The sequence below is a fragment of the Erinaceus europaeus genome, chromosome 8 (assembly GCF_950295315.1).
Source record: "Erinaceus europaeus chromosome 8, mEriEur2.1, whole genome shotgun sequence".
Taxonomy (NCBI): domain Eukaryota; kingdom Metazoa; phylum Chordata; class Mammalia; order Eulipotyphla; family Erinaceidae; genus Erinaceus; species Erinaceus europaeus.
This window is the reverse complement of record NC_080169.1, coordinates 19,246,839-19,259,266: the sequence shown is the minus strand read 5'-3', so window position 1 is coordinate 19,259,266 and position 12,428 is coordinate 19,246,839. Positions and strand designations below refer to the sequence as shown.

The 12,428-nt window shown below is 38.6% G+C and overlaps 1 protein-coding gene across 1 annotated transcript in view; it reads left to right on the top strand.

Moving 5' to 3' along the window:
- STK3 (serine/threonine kinase 3) overlaps positions 1–12,428 on the top strand; it is a 267,643-nt gene that overhangs the window by 38,195 nt on the left and 217,020 nt on the right. Inside the window, exon 4 of the mRNA XM_007532351.3 lies at positions 3,415–3,529. Within this exon, the coding sequence (XP_007532413.1) occupies positions 3,415–3,529 (115 nt within the window). The remainder of the gene's footprint in view (positions 1–3,414; positions 3,530–12,428) is intronic.

The following is a 12,428-nucleotide window of genomic DNA, read 5'->3' as shown; positions in this document are numbered from 1 at the left end:
CAAACGACTGTATTTACTGTCGAATGTAAAACATTAATTCCCCAATAAAGATATTAAAATAAATAAATAATAAAAAAACCCACTCCACCCAAAATGGTTTGAGACCTGGACAAAGGAGATCCTTACCTCCAACCTCACTCAGAGATGTAGCACAACTGTTCAGGAGATGGAGCAATAGATCCTATGAGCAGAGAGACTCCAGTGTAGGACAGCAGGTCCTAAAAGGGAAGGGAAACTTTGTTCTAGGAACAGGGAGGATCAGATCAGACCTTGGGCAGCGCAGTTTCGCATGCTCACTATTGGGACACTGGAGCAGAAAACAGGAGATTGACTGTAAGGTGTCCATTGGGGTCGGAGTGGATTAAGTGTTGTCATGGTAATTATGGTAAACCTTGCTAGGAACTTCAGTAGAGAATGTCATATCCTAACTCAGACTCTAGGATGTCAGAGCTATTCTTTAGCCGTCTGGGGATTTTTCTGAGATTTGTCTGGCAGCCCAAACAGAACTTTTATATTCTCCAGTGGGACGAGCTACATTTTTTCCTGGCATAGCTCTGTCAGAGTACATTTACAGGTGCCTATTTCTGCACCAGCCTGATTAAGTCCTGTCCCTGCGACTTCCCGTTTGGTGGCTTCCTGGTACTTTGGGAGGGCTCTGCAGCCAAATCCTACCTGGGCCCCAAGGCTTCAGCTCTATACATCCCACCCCAGTTAACTCTCTAGGGGTAATCTCCCTGGGCCTCCACATTCCTTTGCCTGGTAGGACACATTCCTAGCAGCAGCCTTTATGTCCCACTCTCCTGCCTCTGCAGGGGTAATCTGTGGGTCCTTCTTGGCCTTTTACTGTAGCTTCATCTAGGTGCACTGTTCCAGGCCTAAGCCATCAACGTCCAGTCACAGTAGGGGGACTGTATGGGTTCCTCCATGTCCTCCACTGCTGAGCCACCTCTGCAGGGACGTCTGTGGCTCCTTCAGGACCTCTTTTGCAGCTTTGCATCAGCTGACCCATCTCTGCAATGGGGTCTTGTGGGTTCTTTAAAGCTTCCACACAGTTTTGCTCTGGTGTATCTGCATCAGCAGGGAGAATCTGTGGGCCCTTTCTGGGCTCTCACTGCAACTTTGTTGGTGGAATATGCTCTCAGTGACAGTACCCAGGCCTTAGTTAGCAGCATCCTGTCTCTGAGTATCCAGGGGGGATTGGCCACCCCTCTTGGACTAGTGACCTCAGACTCAGCCTAATAGAATTGCATCAAGTCATTTGAATCCCTGCAGCCTCTAGGAGACCTCTGCATAAAAGTAAGGAGACCTACCATTGGTCCATAACCTTACCTCTGTTCACTTTCAGTGGCCTACCCCTCCTGGCAACCTTCCTGCTTATGATACATTAGTTATCGACTACAGTAGCCCTGTGTTTACAGCGTCTGCACACTAGCTACATGAGATTGGCTGACAGTCTTGGGGCCCAGTTGGATCTGCTGCTACCCTTTGGATCTAGTCGCTGAGTCCAGCTTCCATACCTATGAGAGATCTTCAGGTTCCACCTGGCTGTCTCCACAGCTTGACGCTGTGTTGCTACCTTTAGCTACTTGCTTCTGGGAAAGCCCATTCCTACTCAGATTCTACTCAAATCACTTTATGGGGCAGGGGTGTTAATGGTTTACAGTACAGTTGTTGACACATGAGTACAATTTCTTATCTCACTGTGACTACAAAACATTCTCATTTTTTTTTTAAATTTATAAAAAGGAAACACTGATAAAACCATAGGATAAGAAAGGTACAACTTCACACAGTTCCCACCACCAGAACTCTGTATCCCATCCCCTCCCTTGATAGCTTTCCTATTTAACCCTCTGGGAGTATGGACCCAAGGTCATTGTGGGTTGCAGAAGGTGGAAGGTCTGGCTTCTGTAATTGCTTCCCCACTGAACATGGGCAGGTCCTTCTCTGCTATAATGTATCAGAGCCCCAAGGCCCCCTCCATGCCCTCCCTTATTCTCCTTCTCCGAGTGCTTTGCTTTGGTGGTGCAATATACTACAAGTCTTACTTTATGTTTTCCCTTTCTGTGCTTGTTAAGTTTCTGGTATGAGTTCCTCTTTGTGGCATACTTTTTTTTTTAAATTTTTTTTTAAATATTTATTTTATTTATTCTCTTTTGTTGCCCTTGTTGTTTTTTATTGTTGTAGTTATTATTGTTGTTGTCTTTGTTGGATAGGACAGAGAGAAATGGAGAGAGGAGGGGGGAAGACAGAGGGGGAGAGAAAGACAGACACCCACAGACCTGCTTCACCGCCTGTGAAGCGACTCCCCTGCAGGTGGGGAGCCGGGGTTCGAACCGGGATCCTTATGCCGGTCCTTGTGCTTTGCGCCACCTGAGCTTAACCCGCTGCGCTACAGCCCGACTCCCTGTGGCATTCTTTTTAAAAATTTACCAGAGCATTGCTCAGCTCTGGCTTATACTGGTGCAGGGGAATGAACCTGTGATTTTAGAGCTTTAGGCATGAAAGTCTTTTTACATAGCCATTATGCTATATCCCCCACCCCCATTCTCCCCTTTTTAAATCTGCCTGAGTCTGCACCTTGGTTATAAACAGTTAATTCTGCTCTACTTTGAAACAAAATCTCATTTCATATTGCTGATAATTTAACTTGTCTGAATATTAGATGGACATAATCATTTTTACTCAGAACTTTCAAAAGCCAAAATGAAAGAGAATTAAAAAAATGCTTGACCTTAGTGAAATAAAGAATATTTAAAAATTGAGTGCTAATATTTGAATTCAACCCTCTTTAGAAGATTTACATTTAAAATGTTTTAGATAATGGAAAATATTTTCATTTGTTCCTTAGTTAAGCAGTGAATGGTTTGCCAAAACAGAGTCTTATTTTTTTGGGAATCACTCAAAACATCTGAGCCTCCTCTGGCATATAGTCCTGTTACATTTCTTCCACAAATTGAAGGTTAATTATACATAGTTGATGAACTCTGCATATAGATAATTCAACATACAGTAGAAGTTTAATTTACTTATTGGCAGGCTGTGAAATCTCAGATACTTGGTATTGGGATTAAGAAATGATTTTCTGGGAGTCGGGCTGTAGCGCAGTGGGTTAAGCGCATGTGGCGCAAAGCGCAACCGCGTAAGGATCCCGGTTCGAGCCCCCGGCTCCCCACCTGCAGGGGAGTCGCTTCACAGGCGGTGAAGCAGGTCTGCAGGTGTCTGTCTTTCTCTCCCCTTCTCTGTCTTCCCCTCTTCTCTCCATTTCTCTCTGTCCTATCCAACAACGATGACATCGATAACAACAACAAGAAAACAAGGGCAACAAAAGGGAATAAATAAATATTAAAAAAAAAAAGAAATAATTTTCTTTGTGACTTAACTAAGTTTGATTGTCTATCTATTTGTCTTTAGCCCATATGTTGTGAAGTACTATGGCAGTTACTTTAAGAACACAGACCTCTGGATTGTTATGGAATACTGTGGAGCTGGCTCTGTCTCAGATATAATTAGATTACGGAACAAGACAGTAAGTATTTAAGGTTTTTCTTTTCTTTCCTAATTTTATTTCCAAGATGCATATTTTTGGATCTGAATAGATTGTATTTTGTTACAAAGAGATATCAGTGTGGAGAAAATATTACAGTGTAAAGGGATCTAGTATGAAGTGTGAGAACCAGTTACATGTCTGTGTATAGTAAGTTTAGGAGTCTTGTGAGTGTTGATAAATTACTAAAAGCCTACCACAGTGCTCCATTTGGAATTAGTGTATATATTCTTTACTCAAATAAGCTGACTAATTTATGACTATGGAGTTGTAGTGAAAGTTTACTTAAAATATGCCTAGTATTTCTTTATCATAAGTTTGCAATGTTATCATCTCTAGCCAATAAAGTTTTAGTTTCACATTAAAATTTTTTTAAAAAATAGATGAAAAACTTTTTTGCCTCCACATTCTTATTTATTATCAAGCTATTTGAAAGTGATAGAGCTAAATATTTAAAAATTTTTATTTAATTGGGTCCAGGGGAAAGCTCTCCTGGTAGAACTGCACACTTTCCCACGCACCATGACCTGGGCTTGAACCCCTCAACACATGGGAACATCGTGTATGGTGCTGTGGTATCTCTCAGTCGCTCTCTCTTTATCTTTCTCTCCTCTATATTTCTATATGAACTTAAAAGCGGAAACAAAGTCTTCTAGGAATAGTGGAATCACACAAATGTGTGATCCCTGACGACTTCCAGTTTTTTGTTTGTTTGTTTCTTTTTTTTACTTACTTGTTTTTGTGTGAGAGAGAAGATAATGAGAAAGAGAGTTTGGAGAGCAGTGCTTAGATCTGGCATAGATGATATGGAATATCACCCGGGACCTGAGGCCTCAGGCTTGCAAATTCTTTTTCTCTATCACAGAACTATCTCCCTCACCTTAGATCACAACTTTTTTTTTTTTTTTTTTGGTGGAGGGGAATACAACTTAGTGAAATATGTTACTTAATAATAGCAGCCTTTTATGATTATGTTTTAACTCTATAGTAAAGGAGATATTTATAAAACTGCTTACTTTAAACTAGCAATGTGTCTAGTCTACTTGGACTTGTAAGAACAGAAGTGACCTTATTTGTGAATGATTAAGAGTATTACTTGGCATACTAATTTGTTATTCTGTAGAACAGTAACTCAGTTGCTGTATGACATTATTATATGTTGTCACTCATGTCTTGGTAAAATACATTCAGAAAAATACTTAACTACTTGAGCCAATTTGTGGTTAACCAGAATCATTTTAAAATTTGATTGGGGAAGTGTGTTGTAAGTTTATCCTACTGATTTTTTTTTTCTTTTCTGTTAGAAAAAAATAAAGTAAACAGAATTCCTTTTAAAGAAGTGAACCAGAAGTTAAAATATTCTGTGTTTTGACAGAGTGGATTAAGTGATTTGTGACTTCCTAATTATATATTTTAGATTTTTATGGTGTTCAACTAACATTTGTATAAATCATATGACTCTTGAATGGCAGAACAATGCTTTAATTGAAAGTAATTATATTCCAGTTAGAGAAGTATTGTAAAATAATTTCAGGGATAAAATAAACTGGAAATGTACCTAGTATTTAAAATTACCAGGTAGAAATATGAAGTAAAGTAATTTAGAAATAAAAAATACATCTCTTTGCTTCTTAAATGTTAACATTAGACTGGGGAAATCCACAGTGCATGTGAGTAACCCCAGGTTTGACCCTCTCAGTACTACCAGTAGCTAGACTTAAGCAGTTTATAAGAAAAAAAAAGTTATGATTTTGACTAGATAGAAAGTATTTGATTCAGTCACTTCATTTCTTGTTGTCCATAAATAATTACTGTGAAGACATTTCATTAAGTTGAATATAAAGTCCTATAAGTTGAATATAAAGGGATCCAGGGGCCGGGTGCACTAGGTTGAGTGCACATGTTATAATGCTCGAGGACCTGGGTTCCAGCCCCTGTCCCCACCTATAAGTGGAAGCTTTGCAAGTGGTGAAGCAGGGCTGCAGGTGTCTCTCTGTATCTCTCCCTCTTCCTCTTGATTTCTGGCTGTCTCTCTAGCCAATAAGTAAAGATAACACACACACACACACACACACACACACACACACACACACACACACACACACACACACTTATTATATTCCCTTCACATTCTTTTTCAGAAAACAGAATCCACTAAACATGTTCAGGTGCCGTATATTTAGAACAATCTGATTTTTATTCTCACGGAACAGTAATCTATAGGTTTGGGCTGGTATGAGGGAATCTGATGCCCAGATATGAAAAGAACCCAGAACTAATGAGACTGCTGAGGATCTGTATACAGCATGTTGTCTTTGCATGTTGCCTTGATAATAACTTCTGTTAAATCTACCCATAGTAGGATGTATGTCTTATCCCATGTGAGGCCTTAGGTTTGAGCCCTGGCACCTTTATGCAAACACCATGGAAGGTACCGAGGGAGTACTCCGCCTTAGTTAGCAGAGCAGTAATGTGTTGTCTCTTTTCCTATATTTCTCCCTCCTTTTCCCTCCCCCTTCCATACAATCCTTCTTTTTCCCTCTTCCCACTCCCATCTCTCTCTTTCTCAAGACAACAAAAGACAGAAAGAGGAAAAAAGAAAGGAAGGAAGGAAGAGAGAAAGAAAGAGCGAGAGGAAGGGGGAAAAGGGAGAAAAGAAAACTGGGATGGGACTATTGCTTAGCAGCGCTGCACGTGTGAATCCCTGAATTCATTTCCTTGTATTGCATTGAAAGAAACCTTATTTGTACCCTCTTCCTGCCTCATTTATGTATTATCTAAAAAGAGGACTGCTGTTGTGAAGGTTAGAATTCTGTTTAAAATGTCTAGATGTAAATATTCGATCCTTTTATATTAATGTTCACTGAAGTGATGTTTGATTGCTTGAATTTCAGAGGCATAACTTTAGCAGACTTTCAAAAATGTGACCAATGAAGCAATTGTCTTTAGCCTATTAAAATTCACTGTAGTAGGGAATTGTTTGTGGCAATAGAACAATCAAGTCTCTTCCTGTGTTTTGTGGAATGTTTTTCTTTAGTCTCTATGTGTCCTATTGTTTATTGTTGTATGCTTTACCTCTTTTTTTCTATATATATTTTAAACAGCATAAGGCTTTCTTACTACCTTTTTATTGTTAGTATTTATATTTGCTTACCTATTTTTGCTTTTTTATTGCCCTTTATTATTTCCTGCATTTCTCAGTTGCTTAAAGAACAATTCCCTGTACTACGTCTTATATGTGGGTATAATGATGATATGATCTCATTTTTCTTTTCTTTTTCTTTTTTTTTTTTTAATAAGAATGCTCCTTAGCTCACCAAAGCAAAGGACTCTGGGGAACAAGAAAAGGGCTGGAATAGAGAGGCTCTGGGTTCCTGCTGTATGATTTGGGGGGTGGGAGGAGAACCTAGGTTGGGGGAGATTGTCTTGCAGATCCCTATTATAGGGAGATGAGAGATTGTACCTATATGTCAGCATTGCATTGTAAACCATTAACATCCTAATAAAGGAGGAAAAAATGTAACTTCATGTCACCTTTGAGCAATGTATTTGCTGGGTAAAGAATTCTAAGTTGAAGGAGCTGCATGGTGTTGCATCTGGTTAAGCACACGTGACAAGAAATTAGGTTGCCTATAGTGAGGAGTAAAGAATTTCTCAAAAAAAAAAAAAAGTAATTCCTCTCCTAGGTGTGTATATATATATATATATATATATATATATATATATATATATATTTGTGTTCACAAAAGCACCTATGCTTAGTCTTTAAAATAGCCAAGGTTTGGAAAGAACCCAAGTGCCTGACATCAGATGAGGTGTGAGTAAGGAAATTGTGGTATATATACACTATGGAATTCTACTGAGCTTTAAGAAAAGATGGACTCTTGTCTTTTTCTACAAGATGAATGGAACTGTGGAGACTCTTATTAAGTAGAAAGAAGTAGGAACATTGGATGATTCTACTTATCAATGGGATTTAATAAACAGAACAAGGGAAAAGACAGGGCGAAACATATAGACAGACCCCTGTCCCGTGTCTGGAAAACTGGGGTCACTAGGAGGATGGGAGGTGGAGGTGATAGGGAGCATGGCTGCAGTGCCCTGCACTGAAGGGGAAGGAGTCTTCGGTGGTGGGCTCATGCACATTTTGGAAAGATGTGAGATTGTACCCCTTGAAACCACACCTACCTTGTAAAATAGCATTTCCTCAATAAAAACAAATCAGAAAAGAATTCTAGGCTGGCAGTTTTTCTTTAAAAAGGGGGGGCATTTTTTATTTATTTTTTAAATTATTATTAATTTAAAAATTGCTACCTGATTTATTGCTGCGGCTCAGTGCCTGCATGTTTAGTCCAGCACTTCTGGTGGACATACTCTTTTATTTATTTATTTAATTATATTTATTTGTTTATTTGTTTATTTTAGAGACAGAAATTGAGAGGGAAGGAGGAGATAGAGAGGAAGATACTTGCATTACTACTTTACCACTCACGAAGCTCCACCCCTGCATATGGGGGCTTGAACCTGGATCCTTGTACATGGTAATGTGTGTGGTCTCATTTTTGTTTGCTTTAAGAGTGAGTCGTGGGCTATCTCACTGGCTAGGGCAGAGATACTGCCATGACTGCAACCTAGGTTTGAATCCCAGCACCATGTGGCAGTCTATGGCTTTGCCATCAAAAGGTGGAAAAAAAAAAGAAAGAAAATCTTGGCAAACAACTGAAATAATGAACTTCATGTAGAATTATGCTTCTCTTTGAAAAATAAATTGCTTTTTCCAACTCAAAAAAATTATGCTTCTCTTTGTAAGAAATGTCTTTAGGGAAAATGTATTTTTTATTTTTAGCTATTGATTACCTTATGTAATCAAATGTTTTCTTGAAAAGTAGAGCCATAGAGAAAATTGGATTAAGTCATAGAACTTTTAAAAAAACATTTAAATTTGATCTTTTTCTCCTGGATTATAACAGTGGTTATACCTTACCTTCCTTCTCTACAGTTTCATAACTTGCCACTTTTATTATGCACTTTGGACCTCTATTTTCATAACTAGACCTAGTCCTTAAAATAAAACTGGATACATATTTTGGTGTTTTTGCATATGCTACTTTCTCTTGCCTGTGCTTGAGTATTCCTCTCACTCTAAGAGTCTTTTTCTAATTAGTTTGCATCAGTCAGCTCAGATATGGCCTCTTCTTTGAAACTGTCTCGGGTAGTTTCTTGCCTGTGTAGTTTTTGTTTCATTAATTAATTAGGTTAAGCCTCTGCTGTATACTCATCTTCCATGAAGAAAGAGCACATGAGTACTGGTTTCCATTATTTTACAAAATTTGGCTCCTAGGTAGACTATTTCTCATATGTGTATTGACTTTAAGAAATATATATATATATATATATATATATATAATATAATTGACACACAATATTATTTTGGTTCCAGGTGTACATCTTAGTGTTGGCTCTTTTATTTCCATTTTGTGCAATCCTTTGTCCTGGTTATTTTTCTTCTCAATTTGCAGCACTGACAATTTGCTAATTGGAATATGAGAATTTGGTATATTAAAAAAAACATGAAACCATTATCTGATATTAAAGAAGAAAGTTCAGAATATCTCTTTCAGAGGCTTTATGTTCTGATCTATACTTTTTGTTTGGGAAATATCTAGGGAAAGATAAAGACAGAAGATTAAGTTTGGGAGTTACTAAGCATTTTCTAGTGATTGGACCTGACGCTGAGTAGCAAAGAATTGAGATTTTATCTATTTTAGTGCTACTTGAACTGATAACACATGGTAATTGTGAAAACTGTATTAGATGTATAGCAGGAGAAACTCCTATATTCCAGTGGACTAAAAAAGATACTCTCATTTTATGGTTGCATTCTGAGTAAAACAGTCATTAATATTAATATTAAATCTGGCAGTTTGGAAATGGTTAGGGATCTATAAATAAGTAATTGATAGGTAAATTTCTGATTTTTTTTTTTTAAACCAGAGAACTGCTCAGCTCTGGTTTATGGTGTAGGGGACTGAACCTGGGACTTTGGACACGAGAGTCTCTTTACATAACGATTATGCTATCTACCCCTGCAAATTTCTGATTTTTGTGATAAGCCTTACCTTTGGTCCTGGCTGGTGTCATATAAACACATATGCTTATTAACAATGTAATTTATTTTACATTACCTTATTTTAAGACCATCATTTAAATTGATGAAATGTATACATCCATAGCCCTGCTGTGGTATCTTATACTTGGAAATCACAGTAAATATTTTTTTTCTTCTATTTGGAATAGAATTGTTTCCTTCTATTGTAAGTTATTCAAGTGCAGATTTTTTTTAATGTACACTGAAATATTTTATATACGTTGGAAAGAATATAAGAATCTATAATGGCTACCAGGCCTAATAAACCCTCTTGATAAGTGTTTGTTGAACTGAAACAGATTAGGTTCCTGACTGCTTTTCTTGTGAATATAAAATAACTATTCAGTGTTATATTTTTGTAGGTAGCTGTAATTTTATTGGTTGCGCTAAAATATTGTTAGTATTTTTTTAAACATCATTTTATTTATTTATTCCTTTTTGTTGCCCTTGTTGTTTTATTGTTGTAGTTATTGTTGGATAGGACAGAGAGAAGTAGAGAGAGGAGGGGAAGACAGAGAGGGGGAGAGAAAGATAGACACCTGCAGACCTACTTCACCGCCTGTGAAGTGACTCCCCTGCAGGTGGGGAGCCGGGGGTTCGAACCGGGATCCTTCCGCAGGTCCTTGCGCTTTGCGCCACGTGTGCTTAACCCACTGTGCTACCGCCCAACTCCCTCTAGTTAGTATTTATAATGTAGTTTATTGAACAGATAAGGTCTCACATGAAAGATAGTCCATAAAAGTGTGTTTATGAGTAACCATGGAGTCTGTGAGATAACAATATCTGTGACATTAGTTCCCTAATTAATTATTTTTATTTTATTTATTTTGCTTTGGGTAGAGACAGAAGTAGAGAGGGAAGGGAGAAATAGAGATGGACAGGGAAAGAGAGACAACTGCAGCATTGCTTTCGCATTCATGAAGCTTTCCCTCTGTGGGTGGGGACCAGGAGTTTGAACTGGGTCCTTGTATATGGTAATGTGTGCCCTGACACATGCACCAATGCCTTTCCCTACTTATCTAATTTTTACAAAAATTATATATGTTTTTTAATTTGATCTTTTGCTTATTTTTACAAATGCAGATCTTGATTATGTTAACCACTATAGGCTTCCTTTGTTCTTTTTGGCTAGTGTTGTTAATGGAAGTGAACATAAACTTTTTTTTTATTTTCAAAAAGTTCAGTGTTTATGAAAATAAAATGTAAAGTGTTTGATAGGAATATAATATAGCATAGGGATAATTTTTTAAATTTTTATTTATAAAATGGGAATGCTAACAAGACTATAGGATAAAAGGGGTACATTTCTACACAATGCCCACCACCAATGCTCCATATCTAATCCCCTCCCCTAATAGCTTCCCTATTCTTTATCCCTCTGGGAATATGAGCCAAGATCATTATGGGGTACAGAAGGTGGAAGGTGTGGCTTCTGTAATTGCTTCCCTGCTGAACATGGGCATTGTCAGGTTGATCCATATTCCCAGCCTGTCTCTCTCTTTCCCTAGTAGGGCAGGGATCTGGGGAGGCGAGACTTCCAAGACATATTGGTGGGGTCATCTTCCCAGGGAAGTCAGGCTGGCATCATGGTAGCATCTGGAACCTGGTGGCTAAAAAAGAGTTAAGATATAAAGCAGAAAAAAATTGTTAGCCAATCATGAATCTAAATGCAAGAAAATTGCAGATGAAGATTTGGGGGTCTCTGTTTCGGAAAATGCTAGTAAGTCTGTTTTAGGTATATTCCAAAGGGCCTGTGACTTTACTAGTTTTTGTCTTTGCTTGACATCTAATATGTCAAATATGTCCAGGTGGATCCAGGTAATTGTCTGGGGAAATGTTGTCATAGTTGGAAAAAAGTACTAGAAAGCTGGATCAGGGAATAGAGTAGCTCCCAAAGGTGAGAAAAGTATATAATATTGTTAACTGTAAACTCCATTGATATGATCTGGGGCCCATATTCAGCACAGGAGCCTATGTAACCTCTGCATCCCTGTAGGTCTGGGCTCACATTCTGTGGTCACGGCTAGGAACATTCCCGGCAGCACTAATTTCAGAACCTATCTTCCTCAGGTAGTAGGTGGAGTATGCTATCCAACCTCCCTTCAGAGAATGGAACATTTCCTACCATTATTGATCTACATTGAGGGCAAGGTCCTATAGGGGCCCACAAAGGGGTCCATTATGTTGTTCCTGATAGAGATGACCACTGACAGTGGCAAGAAGGATCTGTTAGAGGCCTAGGCCCATCATGTTTGTTTGGGAATCCCAGGACTCCCTGACTAGGGCCCCAGGTGATGGGGTGTCCTGGTAGTGACTAAAGAGTCCTCATTAAAATATGCCAGCCTCTTGCCCTTTTCAGCTTTTGGAGTTCTTATTTTGTCTGACAAGGTTAGCTTTGGAGTGATTGGGGGACGTGTAATAGGAGGTAGGTGAGGAGGGTATCCAGGTCTAAGTAGAAACTGTTTCATTAGGTACTTTAAGATGTCTTTTTTTAAAGGTTAGTTTTCCCTTTTTTTGTTGCCCTTATTGTTTTATTGTTGTGGTTATTATTGTTGTTATTATTGATGCCATCATTGTTAGATAGGACAGAGAGAAATGGAGAGAGTAGGGGAAGACAGAGGTGGGGAGAGAAGGATAAGACACCAGCAGACCTGCTTCACCACCTGTGAAACGACTCCACTGCAGGTGGGGAACCTGGGGCAAGAACTGGGATCCTGATGCTGGTCCTTGCGC